Source organism: Cebus imitator, unplaced genomic scaffold (assembly GCF_001604975.1).
Source record: "Cebus imitator isolate Cc_AM_T3 unplaced genomic scaffold, Cebus_imitator-1.0 Scaffold42, whole genome shotgun sequence".
NCBI lineage: Eukaryota > Metazoa > Chordata > Mammalia > Primates > Cebidae > Cebus > Cebus imitator.
In genome coordinates, this window is record NW_016107357.1 from 6,607,236 (window position 1) to 6,624,553 (window position 17,318).

Below are 17,318 nucleotides of genomic sequence, written 5' to 3' on the forward strand. Positions count from 1 at the left end.
AATCCAGTGGGTGGAGTTTGCAGTGAGCCAAGATCATGCCACTGCATTCCAGCCTGGGCAGCAGAGCAAGACTCCATCTCAAAAAAACACCAAAAAACATTGACCCCTAAAGTTCCTAAAATTTCATATGGATCTCAAAGTATGAAACACCTCAGGCACATAGGGCCTTATTCTACAGAAGAGAAGCCCAGAGGCTCATTTGAATTGTGTTAGCAACTTGAGCTATATTTATAAGTCTCCTCTCATCTAAGAATGTCTTTGTCAGCACTGTTTTCCCTGTTCTACAGATGGAGAAATTGAGGTCTCCGGAGACCAAGACACTTGTCTCAGGTCCACAGTTGAGGTCTTAGCTTGCCACTGCGTCGTGGTCAGTTTGACACAAGGATGGAAAATGAAGGGGCACTGCTGAGGGAAGGGAAATGAGAAGGTACCTGAAATCTAGGTATAATAAGTTGGGCCACAGCAATAATGAGATGTCACTGGGCTCAGCCCTGTGCCTGGAAGGAGGGAGGCGGTCAGGAATATCAACTAGAAAATAGTTCCTGATCCCAGGGAAAACACACCGTTGCATTGAGGGGGAAACACAGAAACACATCTAGACTGTCAGAAAACAAATGTAACCAGGGCAGGGGAAATGTGGAGTTGGGTGGCTGTCACATGTCACCAGGTAGGATGGGTAGTTGGCTGCCCCAGCCCCCTCCTGCCTCTCACTGTTCCAGCACCCTGACCCACCAGCCCCTTCTCAGTAACTCCGATACTCCCCAGTTCATCCACTGAAGGATTAATGGCTAACTCAGTGGAGACTTCCTGCCCCTGGGCCAATACCAGCTTCCCTTTCGGTGGGCCCATGTCAGGGCTGCAGTGGTTTGGAATACTTGCACTGTCACTCCCTGTTAACAACCTGTCCATGGGTTGACTCAGAAACGAAATGGAATTGGGCAAAGTAAGAAAACAAAGAGGCGAGATAGAGCCAAATGTCTCCTGTGGTTACCTAAATCACAATTTAGACAAGCCCTGGGATTCTTGCACATAGAGAACCACCACTGAACCAAACTGGGGAAACTGGTTTCTGCCCCAGCAGATGTGTTAGGGAAATGATACTGACCACCATGACTACATCCTTGGAAGACTGAGTGGCAGAGTGCTATTTTGGCTTTCTTACCACGTCAACTCGGGCATATATCTGGGCAGTTCTGGAATTTCTACGTGGGAGGGACTTAAGGATAAAAAAATGTGGATGGGCCGGGCGCGGTGGCTCAAGCCTGTAATCCCAGCACTTTGGGAGGCCGAGGCGGGTGGATCACGAGGTCAAGAGATCGAGACCATCCTGGTCAACACGGTGAAACCCCGTCTCTACCAAAAATACAAAAAATTATCTGGGCATGGTGGCGCGTGCCTGTAATCCCAGCGACTCAGGAGGCTGAGGCAGGAGAATTGCCTGAACCCGGGAGGCGGAGGTTGCGGTGAGCCGAGATCGCGCCATTGCACTCTAGCCTGGGTAACATGAGTGAAACTCCGTCTCAAAAAAAAAAAAAAAAAAAAAAAAAATGTGGATGGTAGATGGAGTTTGGGCAAGGGATTGGAGGCTTGTCTTGTAGCTGTTTTTGCTTAGTAAGCTCCCTGTTCTGGCTTTGAGACATATTTATGAGGGGGCTTGCTGATGGGAATTATGAATGGGGCCAACTCCTATCCCAGAACCCTGTAGTGCTGACATTTGAGGTGATCACTTCCCATGGGCTGGAGAAAAGCACACTTCTCTATATTTGTTCCCTACATCAAGAAGCGTGAAGACAGGATTTGCTGCCACATGTCACGTACTCACATGCCTTTAGAAGAAGGGTGTCACCGCTGATGATGACAATGACAGCAGCTAAGGTTTTATAGTTCCCCAAATAATTTCACACACATAGTGATTTGACACTCATTAACAACCCTGTGAACTATGCAAAGTAGATATTCGTTTCGCATTTAAAGAGATGAGAGAATGGACAGTTGTTAGTATTATTTTGAAAATCGCCAGGCCCTGGCTGGGCGCCATGGTTCATGCCTGTAATCCCAGCACTTTGGGAGGCGGAGGCGGGTGGATCACGAGGTCAGGGGATCAAGACCATTCTGGCTAACATGGTGAAAACCCATCTCTACTAAAACACACAATAGCCAGGCGTGGTGGTGGGCACCTGTAGTCCCAGTTACTCGGGAGGCTAAGGTAGGAGAATCGCTTGAACCCGGGAGGTGGGGGTTCAGGTGAGCTGAGATTGTGCCACTGCACTCCAGCCTCCAGCCTGGGCGACAGAGCCAGACACCATCTCAAAAAAAAAAAGAAAAGAAAATTGCCAGACCCCACATATATAAGACTGCATGTATTATTGGTTAAGTTATTATTAGGGAACCCCAGCTATGAAAACCCCTCTAGGAGATCGCACTGGTGGGTGAGGGGCAGCAGCTTCAGCCGCAGCCTCCTGGCAAGGGCGGGATGTAATACCCCAAGGTCCAGCCAAGTGGTAAAAGAGAAAAGGGGCTTGGAAAATTGTCTGGGCTGCCGGATTTCTTTCCGGAGTTTCCCTCTCTCCTTCCACTGTCAGCACCTCCCATCTTTTGCAACACTAGGGGGCAGCCTTGCCATCTCCTCTTCAGCTCTTGGAATCCCTCCTGAAGCCCCCTCCCTGCTGAGTGGCACCTAACAGGCCTGTCCAATACCCATGCTACAGCCATAAGGACAGAATAAACCCTGCAGCTGCCTGTTCAGAAGAGAAAGAAATCTCTTTTCGAATGATACCGTTTTTTGCAGCCCTGTGGAATTCATATTCTCTCTGATCTCCTTTGGATTCAGATCACGGACCTGAAAGAGGGAGGGGAAGAAAACTGGGGCTTTTCCTCAGCCTCGGCTGGCTGTTCCCTCTGCCCTTTTACACTGGGCATGGACAGACCCCAGGGGACCCTGGTCTAGCTGTCGGCAGCCAGGCTGGCTCTACAACATAATATGTCAGCGGCTGCACAAGGCCTCCGTTTTCTCATCAATAAAATGAGGAGATAAGCTCTCCCTTGACTGGCTTTGATGATTAAGGGCACAAATATGTGTAAAGCACAGAGACTGACACATGGAGGTGCAAAATTAAAAAGGAAGATTTGGGAGCCAGGCACAGTGGCTCACGCCTGTAATCCCAGCACTTTGGGAGGCCGAGGCGGGCGGATCACGAGGTCAAGAGATCGAGACCATCGTGGCTAACACAGTGAAACCTCATCTCTACTAAAAATACAAAAAGTAGCCAGGTGTGGTGGCACACGCCTGTAGTTACAGCTACTCAGGAGCCTGAGGCAGGAGAATCACTTGAACCTGGGAAGCAGATATTGCAGTGAGCCAAGATCACGCCACTGCACTCCAGCCTGGGTGACAGAACAAGACTCCGTCTCAAAAATAAATAAATAAATAAATAAATAAATACAAAAATTAGCTGGCCATGGCAGCATGTGCCTGCAATCCCAGCTACCCAAGAGGCTGAGGCAGGAGAATTGTTTGAACCTGGGAGGCGGAGGTTGCAGTGAGCTGAGATCACACCACTGCACTCCAGCCTGGGCGACAGAGCAAGACTCCACCGCAAAATAAAAATAAAAAATAAAAAAAAAAAAATATATATATATATATATGTATCTCCAAAACCTGCAGATTATGCCTCTGGTATATCTCAAACGTCCAGGGGCAGGGAGAAAATAATCTAGAGAAAAATGCTACTGAAAAAGATTCCATTGCCATGGCGTCTGAGACACACATTCTCATTCTCTTATTCTCTGTCTCTCTCACTTGCTCACAAGGTCTGTGGCCCAGACCTAGGCGTTTTGGATAATCCCAGCTGTTTCTGACTCACCGCCACCCTCAGGGCTGGCTGACTCACTCCAGAAAGGTTTTCCACTGTGAAATGTGTGTGTCCCTGTGTTCCAGTGAAAGGCATTGTGTAGTCAGTGGGAGGAGACTTTGCTGGGTCTGGTGAGATAGCATAGTGTGAAAAGCTTTGGGAAGTAGAAAAAGCCACATTTACTCAGGTTTAAAAACTGGACTTTCTTCAAGTGGTTGCAGAATGTAGTCATGTGTGTGTTTGCAAATAAATCCGGGTGGCATAGGACAGCCTAAAGCCCTTTGTAAGCAGAGCCCTGTGTGCACAGCAATCCCTAGAAGGCTGGCAAGGGGAGCCGCCACGGCTGCACCGAAGAGCGTGTTGCCTAGCTGGGGAAGAAGTTCAGGGTAAGCCAGGAGGCTCTTCTGTCCCCAGGCTGCACGAAGCTTCTCATTTGACTGGAATGATAGGCCTGATCTGCTCATTTGTTGCTAAAATGACTTGGGAGGGAAACAACCTCCACCTGCCTGGGAGGAATCACTTCCTCCAGAGATAAGCTGTCTATGAGATCAGCAAGAGGAGAAGCCTGAGCTCTGCCCCACTGGGCAGGGGGACAAGCTTTCTCCCAAGAGTCTAGAGCCCAGAAGAAATCAGGGTGGGGCCAATGGAAATCAGAGAGTGGAACAAATGAACAGCTTACAGGACAGGGCTGTCTCTTTCCTCTGTTTTCAATTGTGATGGTTTCGTAAAACCCTTGCACCAGAAACCCATGAGCTACAAATGAATGCCTGTGTCCCCATCCCTGGACTCAGAGTTAAGAGTGCCAACCATTACACAATGGAACCTGTGTCCTCATCTCATTCAAGAGTACAGAAAGCAAAGCCTGGCGGTGGGCAGTGGTACCTGCCCATCAGGCAGCATGCCCAGACTTGCAAACCAGAGACGGAGGATGTCAAATAAAAACAAAACTGTGGGAGGCTGAGGCAGGAGAATTGCTTAAACCCAGGAGGTGGAGGTTGCAGTGAGCTGAGATCGCGCCATTGCATTCCAGCCTGGGTGACAAAAGTGAAAATCCATCTCAAAAAAAAGAAAAAAGAAGTCCAGACTTTGATAAAGGGACGCTTTGATAGAAAGAAAGACCATTGCAGGTTGAATGTGGTGGCTCACACCTATAATCCCAGCACTTTGGGAGGCCAAGGCAGGTGGATCACCTGAGGTTAGGAGTTCGAGATCAGCCTGACCAACATGATGAAGCCCTGTCTCTATTAAAAATACAAAAAATTAGGTGGGCATGGCAGCTGGTGCCTGTAATCCCAGATACTCAGGAGGCTGAGGCAGGAGAATTGCTTGTACCTGGGAGGCGGATGTTGCAGTGAGCAGAGACCATGCCACTGCACTCCTGACTGGGTGACAAGAGCGAAACTCTGTCTAAGGGAAGGAAGGAAAGAAGGAAGGCAGGAAAGAGGGGAAGGAAGGGGGGGTGAGAGAGAGAGAGAGAGAATATTCCAATGTGGAGAATCTAAAAGCAGCTCAAAATCAAACAGAAAAAGGTTCTTCTTGTCTAGGGTAAAGGAGGGGCAAGTGGAGATAAGCAGGCTCTGGAGGGGAAGTTGGACAAACGGGGAAATGGCCATTGGGGGCTGACAGGAAAAGGGTCTCGCTGTGTCCAGCCAACTCCCAGGAGAAGCTGGGCAGGGAGGTGACGTGGGGGGGGACACTCTACTTTTTTGTGCTGGCTCAGGCTTGGGGGCAAGCAGAGTTCAGGAATCTGTAGAAAAGAAAGAAGTCTGACCAAAGTTTTGTCAAGCAAAGAGAGTAACGGGCGACTGTGGCCACTTGGTCAGGGACAAGAATAGATGGGGGCAGAGGAATAATAGTGACAAAAATACTATTTTTTAAGAAAAGATAAAATCATGGCTCTCATATTGATATAAAATAAACACATTTTAAAGATTCCGTTTAATTTGATTAAACGAGGCAACCTGGTGGATGTTATAACTGGTTCAAAGGAGCAGGAGTGACATGAGGTAACGAGTGTTGAAACCGAGGCTGCAACTACACAAACACAGGTGTCCCCGCAGGGGGAATGTAGTGCTTCTATCGGACAGAATTCACTGGTATACCCACAGGAAAAATTATATTGCATTGCTACAGTTATCTACAACTTAGAGTTACAGAATCACTCAAAAACAATGAAAGGGGCCTGTGCAGTTGCTCACGCCTACAATCCCAGCACTTTGGGCGGCGAGGTGGGCAGATCACCTGGGATCAGGAATTCGAGACCAGCCTGGCCAACATGGTGAAACCCCATCTCTACCAAAAATATAAAAACTTAGCCGGGCGTGGTGGTGGGCGCCTGTAATCCCAGCTGCTTAGGAGGCTGAGGCAGGAAGATCACTTGAACCTGGGAGGTAGAGGTTGCAGTGAACCGAGATTGTGTCACTGCACTCCAGCCTGGGTGACAGGGTGAGACTCTGTCTCAAAAAACAATGAAAGGCTACACCAGGTCTTCTGGAAGGAGATGCCCTAAACCAGGGTTTCTCAGCCTCCGCATGACTGATATCTTGGACTAGATCATCTTTTGGGTACAGAATGTAAACCAAAAATAAAATTCTAAGGCCCTCACAACCATCTAAATGAATGGTTCCTTCTAAGCCAGGGCTCTTAAAATTTTATCCAGAAAGACTGGTTCAGGCCATGAAGGAAAGCAGGGGTGGGACATGCCTCATTATACTTCTCCGGCCAGAACATCAACACAGACTTTAGGTCTGATAAGAAACAGTTTATGGCCGGGCGCGGTGGCTCAAGCCTGTAATCCCAGCACTTTGGGAGGCCGAGGCGGGTGGATCACAAGGTCAAGAGATCGAGACCATCCTGGTCAACATGGTGAAACCCCGTCTCTACTAAAAATACAAAAATTACCTGGGCGTGGTGGCGCGTGCCTGTAATCCCAGCTACTCAGGAGGTTGAGGCAGGAGAATTGCCTGAACCCAGGAGGTGGAGGTTGCGGTGAGCCGAGATGGCGCCATTGCACTCCAGCCTGGGTAACAAGAGTGAAACTCCGTCTCAAAAAAAAAAAAAGAAAAAGAAAAGAAACTGTTTATGGCCTGTTCACTCTGAAGCCTGCTAACTAAAAGCTTCATCTATGTGATAAAACTTTTGTCTCCACAACCTCATCGCAATCCAAACATTCCTTTCTATTGATCCCGGGCCTTTAGACAAACTCAGCGAATTGTCAACCAGAAAGTGTTTAAATATTTACCTATATCCTGGATGCCTCCCCCACTGCCCACCTCCCCCCCCCCACTTTGAGTTGTCCTGCCTTTCTGGACCAAACCAATGTATTTCTTAATGTATTTGATTGATGACTCTTGCCTCCCTAACATGTATAAAACCAAGCTGCACCCCAACCACTTTGAGCACATGTCCTCAGAACTACCTGAGCTGTGTCACAGGTGTGCATCGTCAACCAGGGCGAAATAAAGTTTCTAAATTAACTGAGACCTAGGCTGTGCGAGATGGCTCACACCTGTAATCCCAGCACTTTGGGAGGCCAAGTCAGGCAGATCACCTGAGGTCCGGAGTTCGAGACGAGCCTGACCAACTCAGAGAAACCCCATATCTACTAAAGATACAAAAAAATTAGCCAGGTGTGGTGGCGCATGCCTATAACCCCAGCTAGTCGGGAGGCTGAGGCTGAAGAAACACTTGAACTCGGGAGGCAGAGGTTGCAGTGAGCTCAGTTGGTGCCACTGCACTCCAGCCTGGTTGACAGAGTAAGACTCTGTTGCAAATATGTATATATATATATATATGTGTGTGTGTGTGTATATATATATATATATGTGTGTGTGTGTGTGTATATATATATATAAAACTGAGACCTTTTTCAGATTTTCTGGGTTCACAAGAGCTTTCCTGAACATTGTAATGTTTAGCAGAATCCCTGTCTTCTACTTAGAAAAAACCAGTAGCACCTCATCTCCTAGCTGTGACAATAAAAACTATCTCCAGACATTCCCAAATGTCTCCTGGGGTGGGATAGGGACGAAACTGCCCCCAGTTGAGAACCGATGCTGTAAACCGTGCACAGTTTTCCAGTGAAACCCAAATTCTTCCTTACTACTGTAGGGGAGAGGAGCTGGTTTCTTCCCATCTGCACTTCTTGGCATGCACCCATGTCTGTGTGTGTGCTGAGAATCACACCCTATCTCCACAACAGAGTGGTCACAGCAGCCAACACAGGCACTATTCTAAACGCTCTCCCAATATTAACCCAACTAATCCTCCCAGTTAAATATGAGTTTCAGATAAACAATGAATCATATTTTCTTTTAGTATAAATATGTATGCCCATGCAATATTTGGGGCCTACATATACTTTAAAAGTATCTGTTGTTTACCTGAAATTCAAATTAAACATTTGGGAGGGCTATTGTTTTATTGGCCAAATTTTTTTTTTTTTTAATTGAGTCTGGCTCTGTCACCTAGGCTGGAGTGCAGTGGTGCGATCTTAGCTCACTGCAACTTCTGCCACCCGGGTTCAAGCGATTCCCCTGTTTCAGCCTCCCAAGTAACTGGGATTACAGGAGCCCACCGCCGGCCACCACGTATTTTTAGTAGAGACGGGGTTTCACCATGTTGGCCAGGCTGATGTCGAACTCCTGACCTCAGGTGATACGCCCACTTAGTCTTCCCAAAGTGCATTACAGGCGTGAGCCACTGCGCCCGGCCTTACTGGCCAAATCTGACAACCCTATCTGTAATCAAATAAACAGCCGAGCAGTAGTAACTGCAGCATTGTGATTACAGCAGGCCTCGGTGGCTTAGAGTCCCTATTCTGCCTGTGACTGTTGTGCCACATTGGGGACGTCATTTAGCCTCTCCAAGGCTCAATTTTCTCATCTGTAAGATGGGGACAGTATCAGTGCCTTCTTCAGAGTTGCTAGGAGGATTAAATGAGATAATGTATGCAGAGACGGCTTTTGGCTCAAAGTTCATAGCAGCTGGTGTAGTTTCCTTGACTTCACTACCTGACCCTCTACTAACTCCCGGAGGAGTGTTTTCTGGCTCGCCACAACTACCCTAGCCTCCGGGGTCTCCCAGCCTTCCTCCCCAGGGGCTGGGAGGGTGGCCTCGGGTTCGGGTGGGAGCCCCAGCTTGTGACTCCGCGCGATCCCGGGATTGGTCCGCAGATGGCAGCACCGGCCCCGGGCCGCAGCGGTCCGGTCCCGGCGCTCTGCAGGCCGCGGGCTGGCCTGGTCCCGGGCCGGGCGCCCAGCAGGCCGGGAGCGGCTGAGGCCACACCCCGCGGGCCCGGCTGCTTCCCTCCGGTGAATCATCGCTCGCAGCTGGGGCGCCCGCTGAGTCCGCAGCCGCGCGCAGGACCCTGGCCGCGCCCCAGCCGAGCGCAGCGCCGAGTCTCCCCGAGCGTCCCCTGCGCAGTGCGGCCGCCGGGACCGCAGCATGGCGGGGATCGCGGCCAAGCTGGCGAAGGACCGGGAGGCGGCCCAGGGGCTGGGCTCGCACGAGAGGGCCATCAAGTACCTCAACCAGGACTACGAGGCGCTGCGGGACGAGTGCCTGGAGGCCGGGACGCTCTTCCAGGACCCCTCCTTCCCGGCCATGCCCTCGTCCCTGGGCTTCAAGGAGCTGGGGCCCTACTCTAGCAAGACCCGGGGCATCGAGTGGAAGCGACCCACGGTAGGTAGAAGCGCGCGGCAGGACGCGGGCAGGGCGGGGTGCAGCCCGGGTGCTGCAGTGGGGACCCCGCAGGCCCGCGGCACCTCCGCGCCGCCCGAGCCCGGGGCTCCATTCGAGCGTTGGGGGACACCGGGGCCTGCCCTCCCTTCCACGCACCGGGCTTTCCTGGGCGGATCGGGGCGTATCACTGGCGTCAAACCCCACTAGCAGGCCCCCCAGGTGAGCCGCTTTAGGACTTAACAAAAACTCAGAGTGGCACAGGAGGCCGGGGTGAAACTTTGATTGGACTCTAGCGGGAGCTGGAAGGGGAGGGGAATCGGGTCTGCAGGGAAGGATGGTGAGAGGCAGCATCGACCAGAGAAAGTCTGTCTCTAACCCGGGTTCTGCTTGTTCATGGAAGGGGAGAGGCCACGGCCTGGTAATTTTGTGACTAAGGATAGTCTCATGCAGCCCTGAGGTTAGATTTATTTTTCCAAAGGGCCAGGGAAACCTCCCCATAACGTTGACACTGGTAATTAACCCAGGACACGGAGGCGCTCCAAGGAGCCAGTGTTTCATGATTTCCCTAGCGGGAATCCTCCGGGAGGCCTCCAGGCCCCCTTATCCCGCCCTCCTAGGGTCTCTGTCCTCCCTTCCCTGGGACACCTTCTGCTCCCCAATCTATTTGTCCATTCCGTTTCCCGGACAACCCCTGTGGCTCTTCCTCCCGTGAGACACTTCCCCAGGCTTCTCCCACCACGCCTAGGGAAGCCTGCGGGGAAGCCCAACTTCTAGATTTCTGTTATGAGAACAAGCCTTCCAGCTCTGCTTCCACACCTGACAGCCTCACAGGTCACCTTGTTACCCTAAATCCAGCCCATTGGTAGCGAGGGCTGCAGCAAGCACCCTAGCGCAGGCTTGGGGCACTTGGGTTCTTCTTCTTGCTAACCTGCTGGGAGACCTTGAGTGAGTCATTTAACCTCTCTGTGCCTCCACATCTTCATCTAAAAGAAATCACTCTGCCTAGATATTTTCTCTCTTCTGTGGCCCACCAGGCCCGGCCATCCTGGCTTCCTTTCAGTCTCTCAAAGGGCCAGTTCTTTCCTGCATGAGGCCCTCTCACCAGCAAGGCACGATCCTACCTGGGTTTCTGGAGTGTGGCTCACTCTCATTCTTTCTGACTTAGTCACATGTTCCCTTCCCAAAGAGGTCGTTTCTGACCCTTCTTAGCAGCCGCCTCCCACCGCACCCCGCCTGGATATTCTCTCTCACCCCATGCATTTCGTTCCCAGCATTGTCACACTTGAGAAATATAATTACATGTATTTGTTCTTCCTACTGAATTGCAGGGATCATATGTACATTGTTTACCAGTATATCCGCAGTGCCTAGCACATAAGCACGCCTTTCACAGTATTCATTCATTCATTTGCTCATTCATTCGACAGCATCGATTGAGCACCTCTTACATGCCAGGCACTGTTCTGAGAGCTCAGGAGATACGTCGTTGAACACAAAAGAAGTGACTGTAGAGCCGGGCGCGGTGGCTCAAGCCTGTAATCCTAGCACTTTGGGAGGCCAAGGCGGGTGGATCACGAGGTCAAGAGATCGAGACCATCCTGGTCAACATGGTGAAACCCCGTCTCTACCAAAAATACAAAAAATTAGCTGGGCATGGTGGTGCGTGCCTGTAATCCCAGCTACTCAGGAGGCTGAGGCAGGAGAATTGCCTGAACCCAGGAGGCGGAGGTTGCAGTGAGCCAAACACGCGCCAACGAAAACAAGGCTGGGCGGCAACATAAAACTCAAATAAAAAAAAAAAAAAGTGACTGTAGAATGAGTGGATTGTAATGCAGGATTGTAATGAACCTCAAATGAAATTATGGTTGTGAAAGCGATACACTGACTCAACGCAGTGTCTCACAACTGTAACCCCAGCACTATGGGAGGTCAAAGTGGGAGGATCGTTTGAGCCAGGCATCCAAGACCAGCCTGGGCAACATAGTAAGACTTGCCTCTATAAAAAAGTAAAAAAAAAAAAACTACCTCTATAAAAAAAAAAAAAAAAAAAAAAAAAAAGTGAGACACAAACCAAGAGAGTGTGTTCACTTGACATTTGCATGACACTTTACAGTTTACACAGTGAGTTCACACACCTGTTCTTTCATTCATTCAATAAGGATTTCTCTAATACCTACTATATGCCAGGCACAATGCATATAGTTCCTGCTTCTGAAGGCTTACTTTTGAGGCGAGAGGGGACAGAGACAGGTCCCCCAACAGCTGGAAATGCCTGTGGGACTTCCAGATGAAGATATGGAGATCTAGAGATGATCGAGGGCCACTGCTTAGGGCAGGCTGCACTGCACAACCAAGTGAGAGCGTGACTATTACTATCCCCGTTTGCCAGCTGAAGAAACTGAGGCTTGGGAATGTTAAACACTTGTCCAGAGTCAAGCTGGTGTTAGGGCATGGATCCAGGGCTGTGTGTAGTCTGTACATGTTGAGCCTACCCCTCATGGCTGCACTCCCTGCCTCCATTCTACCTTCTCAAATGCTGCAGAGGTCGGGCAAGGGGAGCACAATTGTGTCCACTGAATTTGGACATTAGCAAGTCATTGGTGACTTTAGCAGAGCAATTGCAATGGAAAGGTAAGGGCAGAAGCGAGATGGTTGTAGACTCCAAAGCAGGGGAACTGGAAGTGAAGAACATGATCAACTCATTTAAGAAGGGTGTCTGGGAAGAGAGGAGAACTGATAGGTAGAGCAGGACCTGGACTTTGAGAGCCTATTTATTTATTTTTTTTCATATGAGAACAACTAGAATGTATAATATGTTGAATCACCAGGAGGAAGGAATTAAAGATAAAGGCAGGGCGGGGACAGTGAAACAGGGTCCCTGAGGAAGTGAGAATAGGGGTTTCAGGCAGGGCAGGGGAGCAGGTTAGCCTTGCAGCAGGAGCAGCTGCCCTTCCTTGGAGAGGGGATGTCACAACACTGGCAAGAGTGGCTCCAGCGCCTGGAAAGGGAATAAAGCAGGAAGGGCCATGGGCCAGGGGGCCAAGGGACATGCAGGGCACAGTGAGGAGAAAGCTGGTGTGATCCGGGTGGCACATCAGATTCTCCCAGCGATCAGTCCATTAGGGGCAAGGGCAGGTGTTGTGAGCCCCTGTTTTTCTCCCAAGAACACAAAACCACTGAGAGGTTTCTCACTTGCTTATCTTCAGTTGGCCGAACTCAGCTTCAAACCCCTATGTACTGTCTCCAAGTTCAGTGATCGTTATCATCAACTTCTTCAACAGTAGTAATAATAGATCACATTTATGGAGTGCTTACAGCATGTTTACATCATTATCTCATTTGACACTCAGAACAATCCTCTGTGGTAGGTATTTCATTGTTCCTGTTTTGCAGGTGAAAAATCTGAGGCTTCAAAAGGTTAAGTAACTTCTCAGGGTCCTGGGAGCTATATAATAAGTGCCAGAGCCAGGATTCAAACCCAGGTTATCAGAATAATGCAGCAAAGCCCAAACCCTTCACCCCTTTCCACTGACTGGTAAATCCCATGTTTAACCTGATGCCTTACATGCTGTGCACAAGTTTCAGTTTTCTGAAGCATCACTAAGCGCCACTCTGAACTGTGACTTCTCCAGAGAGGCTGCTAAGGCACTAGAAAGTTTCTGAAGTATAATGGAAAAACCCTGCTGGGGTAAGTGCCTGGCACACTCAGGATTATCAGTGTGATTCTTTATAATAAACAGACTCCCAGCACCAAGCCCAATCTATTCCATCAGCTGGGTGGGAGCTCACGGGCAGGCCTTGGGCCAAGCTGGCTTCCTTTCCCTCAGCATAAGAGCGTTCTGATTCTCTCTGCCATTCCCAAAACCGATGGAGCGGAGAGCAACAAGACAGAGGCATGAAGGGAATGTGCTTTGCGGCAGACAGTGCTCCCGGAAGAGCTCAAAATCGGAGCCAGGATGAATGGGGGCTACATCCAAGTCTCACATAGGCAAACTTCTGCTTGACAGAGGGGGTATGCCAAGGGCCGCTGGGTGGAGGAAGGCATGTGCAGCCCCAGCAGACATGAGACACAGGAGCAGCTCCTCTAAGTCAAGGTTGCCCGAGCCCAGAGAGGCCCAGATTTGCGCCCCAACTTCCTCTGTGGTTTTTGGGTGGAGCTCTTCAGAATCGAAACACACTCAGGGGGCTGCTGAAAGGGCTAAGAAGTGTTCAAGCTTGGCTTCCATCAGGCTGCTCCTGACAACGGCCCCTGAGGTTTTAGCACCCTTAGAGGCTTGGTACCAAATCAATTAGAGGCAGGGCAGGAGCAGAAAAAGTTGACGCATTTGATCAGTAAGTTCCAATGCCAGTGCTGTCTATTACCTGTGAGCTGTGTTAACTTTGGACACATCACTTCACATTTTTGAGCTGTTTCCTCCCCTGTAAAAGGAGGATAACACCCATTCCTGAGAGGGCTACATGAGATAGAGCTTTGAGCATAGTCTCTGATATAAGCAGGTACAGAATATATGGATGCTCCAAGTTTCATGGCCCCGTGGAAGAATTCAAAGGAGTTAGGTACCCCCTGCCCTCAAAAGGGTATGTGTTAGGAAGACAGACTAATACCTAAGTCATAAATTGTAGAGTACAAAGACTCTGGGACTCAGACTTGAAGGGATGAGTGAGGATCCGACTAGGAAGGAGGACTTCATGGGGGAGGTGACAAGCCTCCATATATGATGCTATATGGAAAAAGAGGGAAGAGAGTGGGAAAGGAAGGAATTTCATGCAAGCAAAACAACTTGCATTCAGGAACAGCGGAGAGAGGGTGCTAACGCAGCGGAGTGGGTGGCTCTGGAGTGTGGATGGTCTCAATGTCTGGCAGAAATGGCTGAACTTGCTGCTGTGTGCCCTGGGAAACAGCACAATGAAGGAGGCTCCAGGCAGTCTGTAGTGTGTAGGGTCCAATGCCTGCCCTTCTCAGACAGGACTGCCCACCCACCCATCAGGGCCAGGGAGCAAGGGTCAGAGGACCTCATGACACAGAGCTGTGACTGTGATGACACACTTTCCCCAGAGGGGAGGGGGAGGGAAGAAGGGGTTAGAAGACCCCACTGAGATTGGGGCATCTTGACTGAAGAAGCACCTGCCCGGTGGGCTAACAGTGCTCTGTGGATCTCGTTCCCAGGAGATCTGCGATGACCCCCAATTTATCATTGGAGGAGCCACCCGCACAGACATCTGCCAAGGAGCTCTGGGTAAGTGATGGGTTCAGAGCAAGCAGAGGGGTCTTGGTTGTAAGGCTGTGGGTGGAGGAGATGATGGATAATCTGTGGCTTCTCTCCCTTCCCAATCAGCTTGGCAATTTCTATTTGCAGAAGCTCTATGGAATTTCTTGGCCCTGGGGGGCAGTGTTTCTACCCTCAGCCCCATGCTGGGACACACAAATGAGGCCTCCTGTGTCCCCTGCACAGGGCTAGTTGCTGAAGTTACAGAGATACTGCCACTGGGAGGGCCAGGGGGCTTCTGGATGTCAGCCACCCCTTGGTATGCACCTCCTGGAGCCAGTATTATCAGTGGTTCACCAAATAGTCTCTGGGCCGAGGACCAGGTGGTAGGACTCCCCCAGGCCAATGACCGCACTGAGACATCAGTTCTCTGAGGTTCAGGGGCCAGGGAAAGTGACTCAGTGTGAAGGAAGAAGAAACTCTAATGCTCGCTGCTGAAGGAAGTTAAGGTACTAGGACATTCTCAGTGTTTGCAAGACAAGCTCACCATGGTATCAAGACAGCGGGAATCGAATTGTTGTAAAGGCAGTTGTAATGCTCATTTAAGTAAAATTAACTGGAGTAGCTGTATTGTCAGAAAGCTTGCTTTCTGGAGCCAAGTTCAGGTTTGTTTCTTGTTGAGGGTTTGAACCCACAGGGTTCCCCACATTTAGTATGAAAACTCCCAAAAACTTCTAGGAAGTCCCAGTGATGTGGCCTGGGGCTGTTATTTAAGATTCTCATAGAATCCGCCCTCAATGTTCTTTTACTCATAATAAATGTGGACCTACAATTACTGGAGCAGATTACTTGCTCTGATAAACCAAAAATCTATTTCCTGCCATCAGCCTCAGCTGGATCCCCAGGCAAGTTCATCAGTAACAAAATCAGTCAACTAGAGTTGTGCTTCCTGTCCTCATCCACCTAGCAGAGGTTCCGGTACTCCTGCATTCCTAGTACCAGCTGATAACAGCTAACATTTAATGTGCATATACTATTTGTGAGATGCTGAACCATGCTTGTAAAATCTCTAAGGCCCCGTGATGATTCCCATTTTATAGATGAGGATGGAGAGGGCCTCCTATAGCTGAAGTGGGGGCTGATACACAAATGCAGTTAGTCTGACCCCAGGTTATGTTTAAATCCTGAGCTAGACTCCCTAGGAGGGGACATGGAAAATTTTCTAGCCCTGAGGGATGTCAAGGCATCTGTGTGAATCATTAGGACAGACTGTAAGGGAGAACATGACCTGGGTGAGAAAGCTTGTCTGAGCTGAGGCTCTGCAGATTCCTGAGATGCCAGAGTACATTCTTACCTGCAGAAAATACTCCTTTCGTTTCTTTTCTTCTTGCCCCCCACAAAAGACAGAAGACAGAGGTCCTTGAGCACCCAAGGCAAATGCTCCAGGAAAATCTCTTCATTAGAGAAAATGGAATTGATGGAAACTGACCAACTCCGGGGGCTTTAGAGAATCGAGAAACAGCCTGGCACAGTGGCTCACACCTGTAATTCAAGCACTTTGGGAGGTCGAGGCAGGCAGATCATCTTAGGTCAGGAGTTCGAGACCAGCCTGGCCAACATGGTAACACCTCATCTCTACTAAAAATACAAAAAAATTATCTGGGCAGGGTGGTATGCACCTGTAATCCCTACTACTCAGGAGGCTGAGGCAGGAGAATTGCTTGAATCCAGGAGGTGGGGGTTGCAGTGAGTGGAGATCACGCCACTGCACCCCAGCCTAGGCAACAGAGCAAGACTCCATCTCAAAAAAATAAAAAGAATCCAGAAACAAACCCAGCAACTGTCTAACATCTGCTTCAAAGTTTAATAATAGCTTAAGGGTCAAAGTGAAAGCGACAAATATATGATTTAAGTCCTATGTAGTACCACTGGGTCATTTGGAGAGAAGACAGCAAAGCTTAACATTCCTGGGAGAAATTCCTCTCCCAGGGGAATTTTAAACCAGGTGAAATGTAAACCTTTTAAAAATTTATCAGTGCATAGTCTGTAATTTCTCAGAGGGTTATGTGTGTGTGTGTGTGAGATGCAGTATTGGTTATTTTGTTCTTTTGACCTTTTATTTTGGAGGACTCTAGCTACATCACAGTCTGTGAAATGTGGTATACTGTACTGTCACCCTGATTCTGGCATCTGGGCACTAGGTGGTGATGGACATTGACCATCACCAAATCGCAACAGTCTCACAAGCACCAGGAACAGAGGCCATGGCAGCAACACCCTGCAACATGGCCAGAGATACGAGCCTACACTCAGCTCTGTCGGTAGTGGGGAGACTGGGCAAGTCATTACATGGAAATTCTATCTGGAACCTCCATCTGGAACCTCCATCTCTTCCAAAAATGGAGAAGGAAGGAGGGTAAATGACGTGACCTTAAAGACCCCCTAACATGTTGTATTCAGCTATTCTAAAGTCATTCCCTGGTTTCTGATCAGCTATTCCTCATTCCTTGTGCTAGAGGACTAGAGCACCACAAGATCATCCTTTTTCTCTCTCTTTCTCTCTCTCTTTTTTTTTTTT

General features: G+C 49.5%; 1 protein-coding gene across 1 annotated transcript in view; it reads left to right on the forward strand.

Moving 5' to 3' along the window:
• Positions 1–9,135: 9,135 nt before the first annotated feature.
• The window catches only part of CAPN2 (calpain 2), a 61,769-nt gene continuing 53,586 nt past the window's right edge, over positions 9,136–17,318 (forward strand). Inside the window, exons 1-3 of the mRNA XM_037737721.1 lie at positions 9,136–9,200; positions 9,255–9,533; positions 14,701–14,770. Coding sequence (XP_037593649.1) covers positions 9,297–9,533; positions 14,701–14,770 — 307 coding nt within the window. The 5' untranslated portion in view covers positions 9,136–9,200; positions 9,255–9,296. The remainder of the gene's footprint in view (positions 9,201–9,254; positions 9,534–14,700; positions 14,771–17,318) is intronic.